Below are 13,184 nucleotides of genomic sequence, written 5' to 3' on the forward strand. Positions count from 1 at the left end.
ACTTGGTTCCATGAAGACTATAAAGATGCAGGTCTCTTAGCTGATGTTCCTTGCTTTTCAACAAGCTTTCTCTTCCTACATCAGTTCATCTTTTTGAAACTCAAAGGAACTTTAGCTGGTTTTTGACTATTTTTAGCTCTGCATACATATATTTCAGTTTCAACCTTTAGGGTGGTTTTTTGACTTTACTTTGAACCAGAACTGAGCCTGCTAAGGATAAAAACAATGTTACCTCTCCTGCCATGGGCTCTTTGCTAGAGCTTGATCTCTCTTGTGAGACAGTCACTGAACACATAAAGTCTACTCTCATTCCTGTCCCAGTGTGGCATGTATCCAGTCTACATATAAGTAATTGAAGTCTCTCACTAACATGTGATTCTTACACTGTCTGATCTTCCTCAGCACACTGCAGTCTGCATCACCTACCCTTGTCATACAGTGGGTAATACAGGCCCCAGATTACTGCTGCTTAATTAGATCCAGGTTTCAACACTTAGGTGGTCTGTGCTACTCACTGATGCTTTGTCTTTAAACACGCAGCATCACCCAGCCACAATCCCAAATTCTTTAACCTTTCCCATATACTTTGAGGACACAATATTGGGACACAAAACTGCACGTAAATGAGACAGCCATCCTCAGCAGAGCCATGTCAGAATTTCAGCATTTTATGGGATTAAAGTAATTAACTGTAAAATATACAGTAGAAAATGTAACAATTATACTTACGGGTAGTGAGCATTATTATAGACTTGTCACTACTCTGAACTGAGGGATTCAACACAGAACAGAAGCTTGTAACAAAAAGCATAAGCTCTATTATATAGCTTAGGTAAAATGGAGTTAAATCAACTTTACCCATTTTACTTCAACATTAAATGGAGTTTAACCAGCCTTTCACTGCTTGCTCCAGAATGTGAAATTGTGATTATCTACTTTTGAACCCCCAAACTACCGGAGAAGTTTCCTGATGTGCAAGGAAAAATGGAGCTAACAATAACTAATGGTTGTCCGTGACTATTCTCAGATGGAGATTTCATACAATGCAGGCAAAGCTTCATGATAAAAGCCTTGTTAATAATGGGTCAAAAAAGAAGTCAGATATCAGATGAAAGGGTAGGCATCACTAATGTAATTCATTGAAGAAGTTAGGCACCACAATACCTTTTCCCTTGAAATTATTGCAATTTATAGTAAGCCAGGGGGAAGAGCAGCAGTTTACCTTTTGCTTATAGAAAAATAGAGGAATTTAGCAATTAGAAAGGCAAGAGGTATCTATCACATCATTGTAGAGCCAAATTTAATGGCCAAGCACCCCTCCAGTTAGACAGGATTTAATCCATTCTTGACACTTTCCCAGGGAAGTTGATACAGTAGATCTGTCTGACAGTAATCCGCATGGAACAGGGTCCCTCAGTGTTTCAACACCTCTCACTTATACAAAAATTTGCTGCCATTGTTCTTTGTAAATCTAATCTGCGTATAACTGATGCCTAAATAACCTTTTTTTTTTTTTAATGCTAAAAGACAAACATTCCATTCAATTTATTAGAGTGCTGTCTTGGAATTAAGTTGCTACATAAATCAACTGTCTGTTCACAGATATTACCTGATATTCATACACACTTGTATCAGCCATAAGAAGGTCTGATTTTCTTTCTACTGTATGTCTGGTATAATTCAACTATTTCTCAGTCTGCAACATTTTAAACACAGTATGTAAGTTACATTGAGAAAATAAACACGGCAGCAGACAAATAATCATATAGCAAATTAAAAGATGTCATTGTCAAATATACCACTTTAAACAGCTGCCTATTTAATCAGGATTGATGCTGATGTCTGATCAATATAATTTGACAATATTGACATGGTACTTTTCCTCTCAATTCAGATAGTTCTGTATGTACATGACATTACAAATTATTCCTCTTTTCTTTTGAAAACCTCATCAGTTTATCTTGACAAACTTCTCTGATTATTTCATTGGCGTAGTTTGTTCTAATAAGGTTTAAGATTTCTTTGATAAGAAATGCATGTTTTAAATTCGTAACACTCTAATTTTACTTTTTGAAGGTAAATTTAATTTTGAAATTATTTGATAAGCGAATTCTAAGGCAAAACAACAAAAACTTACCTAAAACCAAACAGTTATCAACAGATTTAATAATATCCACAAACTTAATTTTATATTGCATACTGTCATTTGAGCAGAGTCAAAGAGCTTGTGGATCAAAAGCCCATGATTCAAAACACGATTCATTTAGCAAGGAGATGGTACAGAAATGAAGGTTGTATTAGAACTCATAACTGTACGGTAAGAAAGGGACAGGCAAATTTTGAGCAACAGTAAAACTGTAATACAAGACACAGCTCTGTAGTTCTCCCACTAAGATTCCTAGACCAGTATTCCACAGCCCAAAGAATTTACAGGAGAGGAATTAAGGAGGTCACAGAAGTATATTAGTGCACAAAGCAGTCTGAATTCACAACTTTTCTGGCTATCATCAATGAGCAAGAATAAATTTTTACTGTGGGGAGGCTTTTTTTTCCTGTTTTCTGGGGACAGGGGAAACCACAGAGAAAAATAAACACTTCTGGGAGAACACAGGAGGGAAAGGATTGCTTAGGAACATCAGGACAGGCAGAAGGGATCTTAAAAGGGATCTAGCTCATGCTAGAGACAGCACAGTATGCAAAGCTGCCAACAGGCAACCAAGGTTAGCAACACTGATGAAATGCAAGCAGTAATGAACATTTTGACCTTTGTCTTCAACCCTTGGATTCTTGACACTGTGATAAACACACTATGTATTTCCCTTGGCAACAGCTCATCCATTAAATTAGTTCAATTTCAAATATTTAGAAAATCAGCTTGGAAACAAAACTTGCCAAAAGTACCTCTGCAGACTTAACTATTTGAAACAAATATGTAACAAGTTATCTAACTAGAAGTCTTTGTGTGAAAAATTTAGTGTATGCACTGTAACTTCATTTGTGTGAACAAATGACTTAGCAGTATTCTCTATATTAAAGGTATGCAAATTCTAATTTTGAGTGAAGACAAAAACAGAAACTGTTAAACCTGAAGTTTCATGTTTTATTTAAATTCCCAGGCAGATAATTTTAATTCCAAGTTCCACATAGTAATTTGGTTTTGTGGACAAATTATGAACCCTGCCACAGAAGTTCATCATATAACTACTTTTTCTGTCACTATACTGTATGACCACATTAAAATAATGAGGTTTGAACATTCGTATCTTCAATTAGAGCTTTGTGGCTTCAAGCACTTAAAGAACAAATGCTGCCATTAACCTAGACCTTACGCCTCAAATATGCACCAAATATATTAACAATGTTACTGAATCATGAGGTCATTGTGGAAACGTAAGTTGCAGTGAATTCCATCACAAAGCAAAATCTTGAGGATTTTAATAGGATATTATTTAAGGTATAAAATTAAAATCTGTCATTATCTCAACAGCTCATTTATCAGGCTCAAAAATATTTTAAGGGTTATTTTAGGTTAATTACATTTCACATCCTTTTATGACAGATCTGAAACTCTGCACATCTTTCAATCCTCTATTATAAACATTTCCCCCTTGTCAGTAACTTAAAGTTCACACTGACACATTTTCACAGACCCGCACCAGTCTTAACATGACAGCGCTTTATATTTGTAAATCTTTTTTTTTTTTCCCCCATGGAAACTTGGTCACTGCAATAAACAACAAAAGCAAGAAGCAACTCAGTTGTTCCACACTATTTACTAATAAACTAGCTTAGGTAAGCTGGTTTGTTTTGAACACATAAGGCATCCTCTCAGCAAATTTTCCACTATACATACTTAGTTGACCACAATCTAAATGCCACAATCCAAGAATTCTCCTCATCTATTCCTATAATAAACAATGCTTTGAAAAAACAGCCTGGCCATTATTTAGCCTAGTCTCTGTTCACAAAGGGTAGAACTACAGATAACGGACTCGAAATCAAGCTTGCTAGTGTAATGGTTATTCTGACTTCATACCTCATATTCTCACAGCATAAGGACTCTGCAGTTCCCACCAGGGAAGACTTTAAAACTCACAATCCCTGCAGGAAGGCTTGGGTTAGCAATAATAACATAGCAAAGCCAGGGAATAGATCACGGTATTCCCTAGCTTTTGAACAACTGACTTGAAAATCTAAATACCTATAAGACAATCAGAAATAAGAGAATGACACAGGCACACTAGATACAGCAACTGCAGGAATAAGTTATTTCATAGCACCATTCATTTCAGCTTCAAACATTTGCTGAGCGTTAAAAAAAATGAGCCTTCCAGAAAGTCTGTGAGGTATGCTTTACTCTGAGTTCTACTGATGACCAAATGACTTAACCTCTCTGCCTCTCAGTTTATCAGAGTTCCGATATCAGGACTGTTGCAGAAGTCTTGGGCTTTAATGCTGTGTTTCACTTGCATGGCTACACTTACCTCTGCCAAGAGATTTCACCTCTCCCTCTCTAGGAATCTCAAGGTAATAAGGACTTTAGATTAACTCTTAGCAAAGATTCCAAGCTGCAGCTGTCCAGAGGTGAAGCACAGAAACCACCATATTCCCATTTTCCTCCAAGTGGTAAAATAAGCAATCACTCTGTCTCTGGAGCTGAACCGGTTTGGATGGCTGGAAAGACACGTTGTGTGGCTTGGATAAACCAAAATGATACAGTATAGGAAAACATACCAAACAAAAAACAGCAGCCACACATGGAAGGTTACGCTACTAATTTCTACATCTCCAAAACTTTTGTTTATTTTTAGAGTTACAGGGGATTTTTATAGATGTCCTAAAGCTCAAAACAGTTTGCATTACGGGAACAAAGTAGTTTAAAACTTATGCAAACAAACTACTTCATGTTTAAAGACGGATCCACCTATTATCACATCCCAGGAAACAGTTCCCAGAAGTGTTACAAGACACAGAACACAGCCATGTTAAAATACTAAATGTGGACATCTCACAATGCCTTTCTACAGAAATACCTGCTAAAAATCACGAAAATAAAACAGTCAATTTTTTTACTATTTTAAATCAAAAAAACATGAGTTTTATTGTCTACATTAGTATGTTTTTATAGAGAGGTTAATAATAACCACAGAACAACACTCTTATAGAACAAAGCCTCAGTAAGTGACAATGCACATTCAAGACAGTTTGAATAGTTCTTTATATTTCAAGTTCCCCACAGTTCCTCCAAGCAAAAAAGCTAATTTTCCATGCACACTACGGCAGTTTCTCACTTTACACCTACAATAGTGCTGCTGTCAGGAACAGAACTGACTACATGTGCCAAAAATCAATTCAACATATTCACAGACAAAAAAATTACATGCAGACTCTGAAGATAATGAGAACTGCAATCATTCAAACTGACAGTCTAGCGCTTAACAATTATCACACAGCAAGTTTTATGAATTCGTATTTCCTACAATGACAAGCCTCAGGTTACACAGAAGGGTGTTCAAATTTTCCTTCAGGTATGAAAATCTCCTTTGAACCAATGAGTCCACTCCAAAATGGAATTCACTTAACTGAAGTGAGTAAAAAGATGCTGTGTTGCTGACTGTGTTTCAGTAATATGCACTATATATTAAATATAACTTTAGTACAGAATTTATCACAATCATTTGCTGTTCTTTACACAGATACACATGAATTATTCAGAATGAAGTTTACTAGTGAAAAACCTATCGGGACTATCCATTTTGAATGCACAGTGAAGCATGTGTCCTGAATCTATCACGAAAACACAGAATTATAGCACCTGCATTTTAATTTTCTTACCAGAAATACCTTAAAGCTGTGACAAAGGTAAGTCTCTGCAAGCACTCTAAACACTGCCCCATGCTCACAATTTTGCACAGAATACTTAAATATGTTCAAAGCAGTCTTCTGCAGTTTGCTTACAATATGATTTACTTCTTTGCAAAGGCCTAATTATTCTCTACTGTCCCACATTTTCAGGTCCGAATTCCTTGTTCTTACTTTTATCATTCAGCTCATGCCAATACATTCAATCCTCTGTGTAGAACTTGCTTCCTACTTCTTCCTCAGACCCAGGCCCTTCAAACAAATGCAAGTCTGGATACTGCTTTAGTTCTTCCAAGTAACACACATATTATTTCTCCTTATAGCCACATCTTCCAAAACTGATAACGTACCCAAACTCAAAAATTCACCCATAGCCTTTGGCATGTAAGTAAATGCAAATTTTTAATTAGCATGCATAAATTTAAGACTTCACATGGTCTTAATTTACAAATCCACATACTTCCCATCTCAGGTTACTACAATTACAACTGCTATTTTAAAATGCAATTCCCATGCCTTCATGCAGTAATAAATCCATTCATTCATACAACCATAGTTTCCGCTGTCTCCTGCTTTTCTAACAATACAAAAATATGAAATTCTACTTGTACAGTGAAGTATTTAAAGTTCTCTACTCCCTAAAACAATTAATGATCTTCATCTGCTAAAACTTTAATGATTATTCTCAGACAAAAATATTTTCAGCTGTATTCAGCAACACTTAAATAGTCAATATATTACCACTAATAAAACAAACTAAAAGTAAGGTTATCTATGACAAAAGGTTTGGGGAAAAGAGCAGCTGCACGTTTCAGAAGACAGTTTTCTAATCAGATTCAAATGTCTGCTGCTGTAATAAGTATACAGTGAATCAGCAGGAGGTAGCTCTATGCACAACTGGCATTAATGATTTGTCCCCAACTAGTATTGAATTTTTCAGTAAAAAGACAGAGATTAAATCAATTCTTTTGTAGGGAGGTAGAAGTCTAAGCTCTGTGCACTCACCTCACCGCCAGCATACATATTGAGCAGAAAGGTAGAAAGTACGGTGGAAGATCAGCTATTCTGCTTTGTAAGCTAATGTTTAGTTTGCTCGTCGGATACCTGCTAGTCACTACAAACTCTATTCCTTCCAAGACCTCATCACTATGAGATTAACAACCACTACCCAGATGTGTGCATAAAGCAGAGACCCTAAATAATAAGCAGTAAATCTATTAAAGCACTAGGGACTAAGCAGAAGACCCAGTCATAAAATTTTGTAACTATGAGGGGTTTTGAAGCAGAGTATAAAGCAGCTTGAATTTCTAGTTCCACTGCACTGTATCAGAGCTTTTGAATTACTTTCTACAATGAAGTGACAAACACAAGGTTAAGGTCTTCTTTTGCTATAGCCCATGGGAAACGTCTCTAGCTCTTCTTGAGGTTGGCCCTGTAGCAAAGGTGTCATTTTGTGTTGAAAATACAATTCACTATACCGAGACCGCCAGTACTCCAGCACCCCCTGGCAGGCCACAGACCAAAACACAATTAGGCAGCGCAGCTTCTGACCCAAAAATTGCAAACAATGATTTATATGATTACCTCCGAATAATATTTAAAGAAAAGAAAATTCTTTGGTTTTTGCATAACTATCCCAACCATCACCTCTCTGTTACCAGAAAAAGAATGCTGCAAACCACAGTACAGTATTAAAATATAAAGCTAATTCATACTCCAACTAAAAAATAAAAAAAAGGCCAGGTTATTAGCAAGTGGTCACTGTGGAACACGATCCCAAAATAATATGCCTGTGCTGTTATCACTAACAATACCTGGATGTCTAAAAACGTGTTGCAAAAGCGTGCCCGCCGGGAATGCGGCGGGAAGGCTCCGCGGCAAGTGCCCGGCCTGCCGGCAGGGGGCAGAGCAGCACCACGGACCCGCCGCCGCTGCGCCGGATGCGGCCGCGCTTCCACCTGGGCTCCACGTGAACGACCCGGGCTCGCCCACCAACCCGCATCTGTAGCCAACTAGCCACTCCTCCGGGTGGCCAGGAATGCTACTGCTTGGAAGTACAGCCTTTGGTAACGAAGAACAACCTGCACTGGGGAAATACACCATTATATTAGTTCAATTGATTCCGTTCCCGATTTATCTAAAATTAAATAAAAAAGGAGTAAAAAATTTGGAAATAAACAGTAAATATTCTTTCCTACATCTAAGAAGCATACCCCAACTTGACCATCAAAGATAACATGCCACAGCATGCTAGCTCCGTCAGTGGCCAGGTTTCCAGTTGCAGTGCCAAGGACCCATCAGCACAAGGACAACCATTTTCCCGTTCCACTCGGCATTGCCTAATCCGCACAGCTTCGGGGAACTCAACATTCAGAATAAATCACCGGCTCTGTGTCATCCAACACAGGAAGTTCTTCAGCTTGTTCGTAAATTCAAGTCTTTGCATTTGAGCCTTTCCACCCTCCTGATCATTATTCAAAACGAGAGGCTTTTTTTATTAACCACTTCTTCTGGAGCAAGACCAGGGGAAGGTTAACTATCTGGCACTCTACAAAAAATATGCAATTGTCTCATCTCGTTTTAACTATTACCTTCAAAGTAAACGTAAAACTGTTAAGTCATTTGAAGTTATTCTCTGAAGAGAGAAAGGAGACTGACCCCACAAGGAAATCTTGCAAATCTGGCAGCAGAGGATTAACAGTCTGCAGGCTTCATCTCTGAAGATGAAGCAACGGTAGCACGTGGTATACAACATAAGAAAGAAACTTTATGCTAAAGAGAGAACTACAACCACCCTGCTAAAACCCTCAACCTCATTTTCAAAAATTATGCTCAGTTTTTCAGTTCCAGGAGTACAGCACATTTCAGTTCAGTACTGGGAGAGATTTAGAAAACTGAAGCTTGTAGTATTAAAAAAAAAAAAAAATCAAAAATAAAGGTTCAGAATCTCTTTTACGCAAGTTTCTAATTCTCCACTGACAGGCCTCTTCAAATGTTTTCCCATTGCCACCGTTGGCAGAAGGAACATGCACAGCTTCTTATTCTTGGAACATCTCAAACTTTTCCAGGCATTAGACAGTGAGCAATGCAGTAAGATGTGTCCTAATTAACAGGTAGCACGCTGCGAGATGTTTCTTTCACAAAATACTGGAGACAGCGCTTGAGGTACGGGGAGTGAGGAGGTGGGACACACACAAAACCACCCATATCTCTTTCCACAAACATAAACACATACTCAGCATTAGTGCAGTGCTCCAGTTCAGCAACCCGGCCTTAACAATAAACCTGAGGGGAAAATCATCCCTTGCCCACCCGTAAATGCTCCAGCCCGAGAATATTAATACCTTACAGCATTGATTCATTCACATTGAGGTTTGTCAAAAAAAACACCTGCAAGAAAGGCACTCCCAATCTACCTCCTCTACAACAATCACAACCTTCTCTTCACAAGCTCTTTTTCCTTTCTAAAATTAACAAACCTTGACGCTATTCGTGCCTTTCTTCATAGAAGAATGCATCCATATTCCTGATCGTTCATATCAGCTGCACTTAAAAGTACATTCCAAGTTCTAACTCTTTTTACAACAGGGTGCCTGCAGGTCAAGATTTCAGATAAATAAACCCCCAAACTAAGTCATAAGAGATTTTCCACATTATTATACTTCTGTTCCTTATGCACACACTTTATACACACTTCCTGTGCTCCAGTTTTTACTGTATTTGGGGTCTTGATAGCAGAAAACACCACTGAGATGCCCACAATGATGATTTGTGTCTTTTTTTTTCTTTGATTACTTCCTTGGCTATCTTAGGGATTTAAAAGTGTTGAAGAGGATGCTCCCCACCAGAATTTAATCTACTAGCATCAGAGCCATCCGTCTTAAGGGTAGATGAACAACTGAAGGTCATCCTCTGAAATCCTCACATATATTTAGAAGGCACACAAATCAGATCAACATCTATCATTCTACAATGACAGCACTCAGCATATAGTCTGCCCTGGTTTCTTCCTCAAGTCAAGGATCTAGGGGCAACTGCTATGCAGACACATAAATCCAGACTCTTACATAACATGTGACCTGAAAGATTCTACCAATAAACTGTGCTTATGTAGTTTAGCATGTTAGAATTTGATGTGTTTCCAGTTCTTGAGTTGTTGTTGGTAAGCAGTCCAGCTATCAGTCTTATTAGCTCCAAACTAATTTCTATAGATTTGCTATTGTTAATTTATCTTTTTGCTTTGCAAACACTTTCAAAGTCGGAAAGAAGGCAATTTAAGCACAGCAAACAATCTGTAGGATTAGTACTGGTTAGAAAGTACAAAACACACATTTCTGAATGCCAGCAAAGCAATTTAGCAAAGTAAAATCCACTGATAACCTACAGTCCCAAAAAGAGGGAGCAGAAACAACGTACATAGCTTTGAGTATTCTGGCTTTCCCATACCACATCCCACTTCTCTCTAGCTATCTATCTAATGTATTATAACAAGTAAGAAAAGAATTAAATGCTGTAGCAGTCAAGGCTGGCATATTAAATTGACACTGTGCATTACTGAACCTACTCATCTCTTAATAGAGCTATTCTTCAAAGGAGATTAATTATACTGGCAAGAGACCTTTTGCCATTCTAATTTGTGAAACGTATTTCAATACCACAAGCATATTAAAGCAGCTCCAAACATGTAACTAGCTCGAAGATCCCAGGATTCACTGCATTTAATTAGGTGTTCATCTTGTGACCAGCTCTTTAGTCATCACTTTAGAAGCCCACTTCATCTAAAAATTCTTAATTTCTAGGCTTAATTAACTGTAACTGTAATTAACATACAGCCCACCAGAAAGTATACAGAGATAGGAAAGTGACCATATACTTCAGTACGTAACACCATCGCAGAGGGACAAATACTGGATTTATAGATGAATTTCTCTGCTTTAATTAGAAAGCAGAAAATCTTGAATTATTTTAAAGTAAATTATTGGCATTACATTTGATAGACAGTACAAACACTAACATGACAAACTGAAAATACAGAATATTAGTAATATGCAGAATTGTAACACGCAAACACATCTGCAGCTCACTGAATTGTACGCAGCTGTTAAGCAAAAAGCTAGTATTCCAAATGAAGGATCTGAGAACTAATGCTTTGTTCTAAAGCACAGTTATTTTCATTAACTTAAGCTATGAAGCTTCAAGGCATTTGCCTGCCTTCAGCAAACAGGCTTGTATTTTAACACATACTACTTTTTGTAATCCTCATCAGATAAATACTTGCATACCAAGTTCACATGAGCATTTCCAATTTCTGTTGGTACAACCAAATTATAACCACAGCTAAGAACAGAAATTTAAGGCAAACACCGAACAGGCACCAAACTAAGACAATACAATTAAATCAAACCATAAGAATTTCAATATAGTAGCATGTCTGAAAATGCTACAAATACTTCATTGTGAAATCAAAATCAGTGCTAACACAAATACATAGCTTTTTGAACTTTATAGATTTAAGTTTCTTTTCATAGCCTGGTGGTGCCAAACTGTCTAGGTTACCCTCCAAAATTCTAAGGGATAACAATCTAAATGCTATATCCAAGGTACACCCTTTTACTTAAGGGGTCACTGCTTCTAAAGTGTCTCACAATGTAATACAAGTCTACCCAATTACCTGCAGCAATATAAACCAGTGCACACCAAAATGTCCTCATTTGAGTAAAACTTGTTATACAGGCAACTCTATGGAAGTTTGGCAAAAAAAAGCTTCCAGCTTTGCTTTTTAGCTACTGTTCAGCAACAATTTCTGTTGCATATATGACTGCTCACAAAAAACTGTCTTTTCCCCCTCTTTTTTCTTCTCCTTGCACTTCAGTGATTTTAGATATTTAGAGGTAATAAGGAACATGTATGAACAAAACATATGGTCCTTTTTGTTTGCAATTCAGTCTTGACTATAGACATCTGAGTTTCCCTCCCGTACAGAATATTTTCTTCTTAGAAAATGCTAATTTAACAGATGCAACATTCTTCAAAAATACATTCACTTTACCAAAACTTTTTGAGAGAAACCATGCAGAAGAGCAGATGTCAGTTCCAGCTCTTCATTTCCTTGGACAGTTATCCCTTTCAGCTTCATCCCCCTAGCTATTCTCTAGGGAAGCAGGCAGAGGTAGCTACTCAAAGCTGGTTCCCAATTAAACTTGTTTTAAACGGTCAGGTTCCCATGCTCACATCTCCCTAGGCTTCCAGAGATATTTTGTTTCCAGTAGCAGCTTAAGTAGCATTGAGAAAGAAGCTCCCCAGAAAGAAAGTACTCTTTAACACACACATTTTTTTCCTGCTTTTTCTCAAAAGCAGAATGAACATACACTCTCCTCCTAACCCACCCACTACCCTAAAAAAGGCCCACAGAAAGAAAATGTTGCATTCACTGAGCAGGAACAGGGAAAGCAAGGTGAAAACTAAAGCACAAGATCAGGCTACTTTTTATTTATAGCACAAAAACATCATGAGTATTCCCAGACTCACTCACCAAACCAGCAGTAAGTGAAGGAGCAGACTGTCCTAGAGACTGATTTCTCATGCGAACCAGGTTTGAGGTATCTCCAGGTGGCTGCCATATCGTCTGTCCCACTCCACTGTGGATGCTATTTGATAAGGGAAGCAGCTGTTTTCCTTTTAAAATAAAACCAAAATACTATCAGCTTGTTTTTAAACAAGTTTTCAAGTTCATAATACAATGCTGAAAAAAATTCCTGCATGTGGAGAAAAAGTGTTTAATAAAAAAAAGCTATTTAAAGGTTTACGGTAGGTTAGAACTTGTAAAAGCACACTACCTGTAAATTCTTTATGTTTGATAATGTTGATAATGTTTGATAACGAGGTATTTCCAAAAAACCTAACATGAGGTAATGAGTAAATCCAAAACCTTGTAGAAATAGACTTCTGTCGCTTTATACCTTTCTAAACTTCACACAGCTTAAAAAGGAAACAATATTTGCTGCCAATTAAATGATTTATTGCCCTGTAGAGAGGCAATGTTAACGCTGCAAAATCTCTTAAATGTGATTTTTAAAATTCTTATGAAAATGCATTCATATTTGTAAAATATTACCTCTTCTAAATATCTTAGCCATCTAGACATCTGCACTTTCTCCTACCATTGGAATATTCAGCAGTAGATTTCTTGCAGCTATGGTTAGAATATAGTGTATATGTTTAAACATTATTTTGCTTCGAACCATGTATGGATATTTTCTGTCTAAAAAATTTCACTCTTCAGCAATACTGTCTTGAAAACAAAATGTTCTGTAGCTTTCCCA

General features: G+C 37.3%; 1 protein-coding gene across 9 annotated transcripts in view; it reads right to left on the reverse strand.

Annotated features, from left to right (window-relative positions):
• The window catches only part of MAST2 (microtubule associated serine/threonine kinase 2), a 194,264-nt gene that overhangs the window by 157,973 nt on the left and 23,107 nt on the right, over window positions 1-13,184 (reverse strand). For all 9 annotated transcript variants that reach the window (XM_080406092.1, XM_080406088.1, XM_080406082.1 and 6 more), the window contains one exon: window positions 12,395-12,537. In XM_080406092.1, coding sequence (XP_080262218.1) covers window positions 12,395-12,537 — 143 coding nt within the window. The remainder of the gene's footprint in view (window positions 1-12,394; window positions 12,538-13,184) is intronic.

Source organism: Falco punctatus (assembly GCF_963210335.1).
Source record: "Falco punctatus genome assembly, chromosome: 11".
Classification (NCBI taxonomy): domain Eukaryota; kingdom Metazoa; phylum Chordata; class Aves; order Falconiformes; family Falconidae; genus Falco; species Falco punctatus.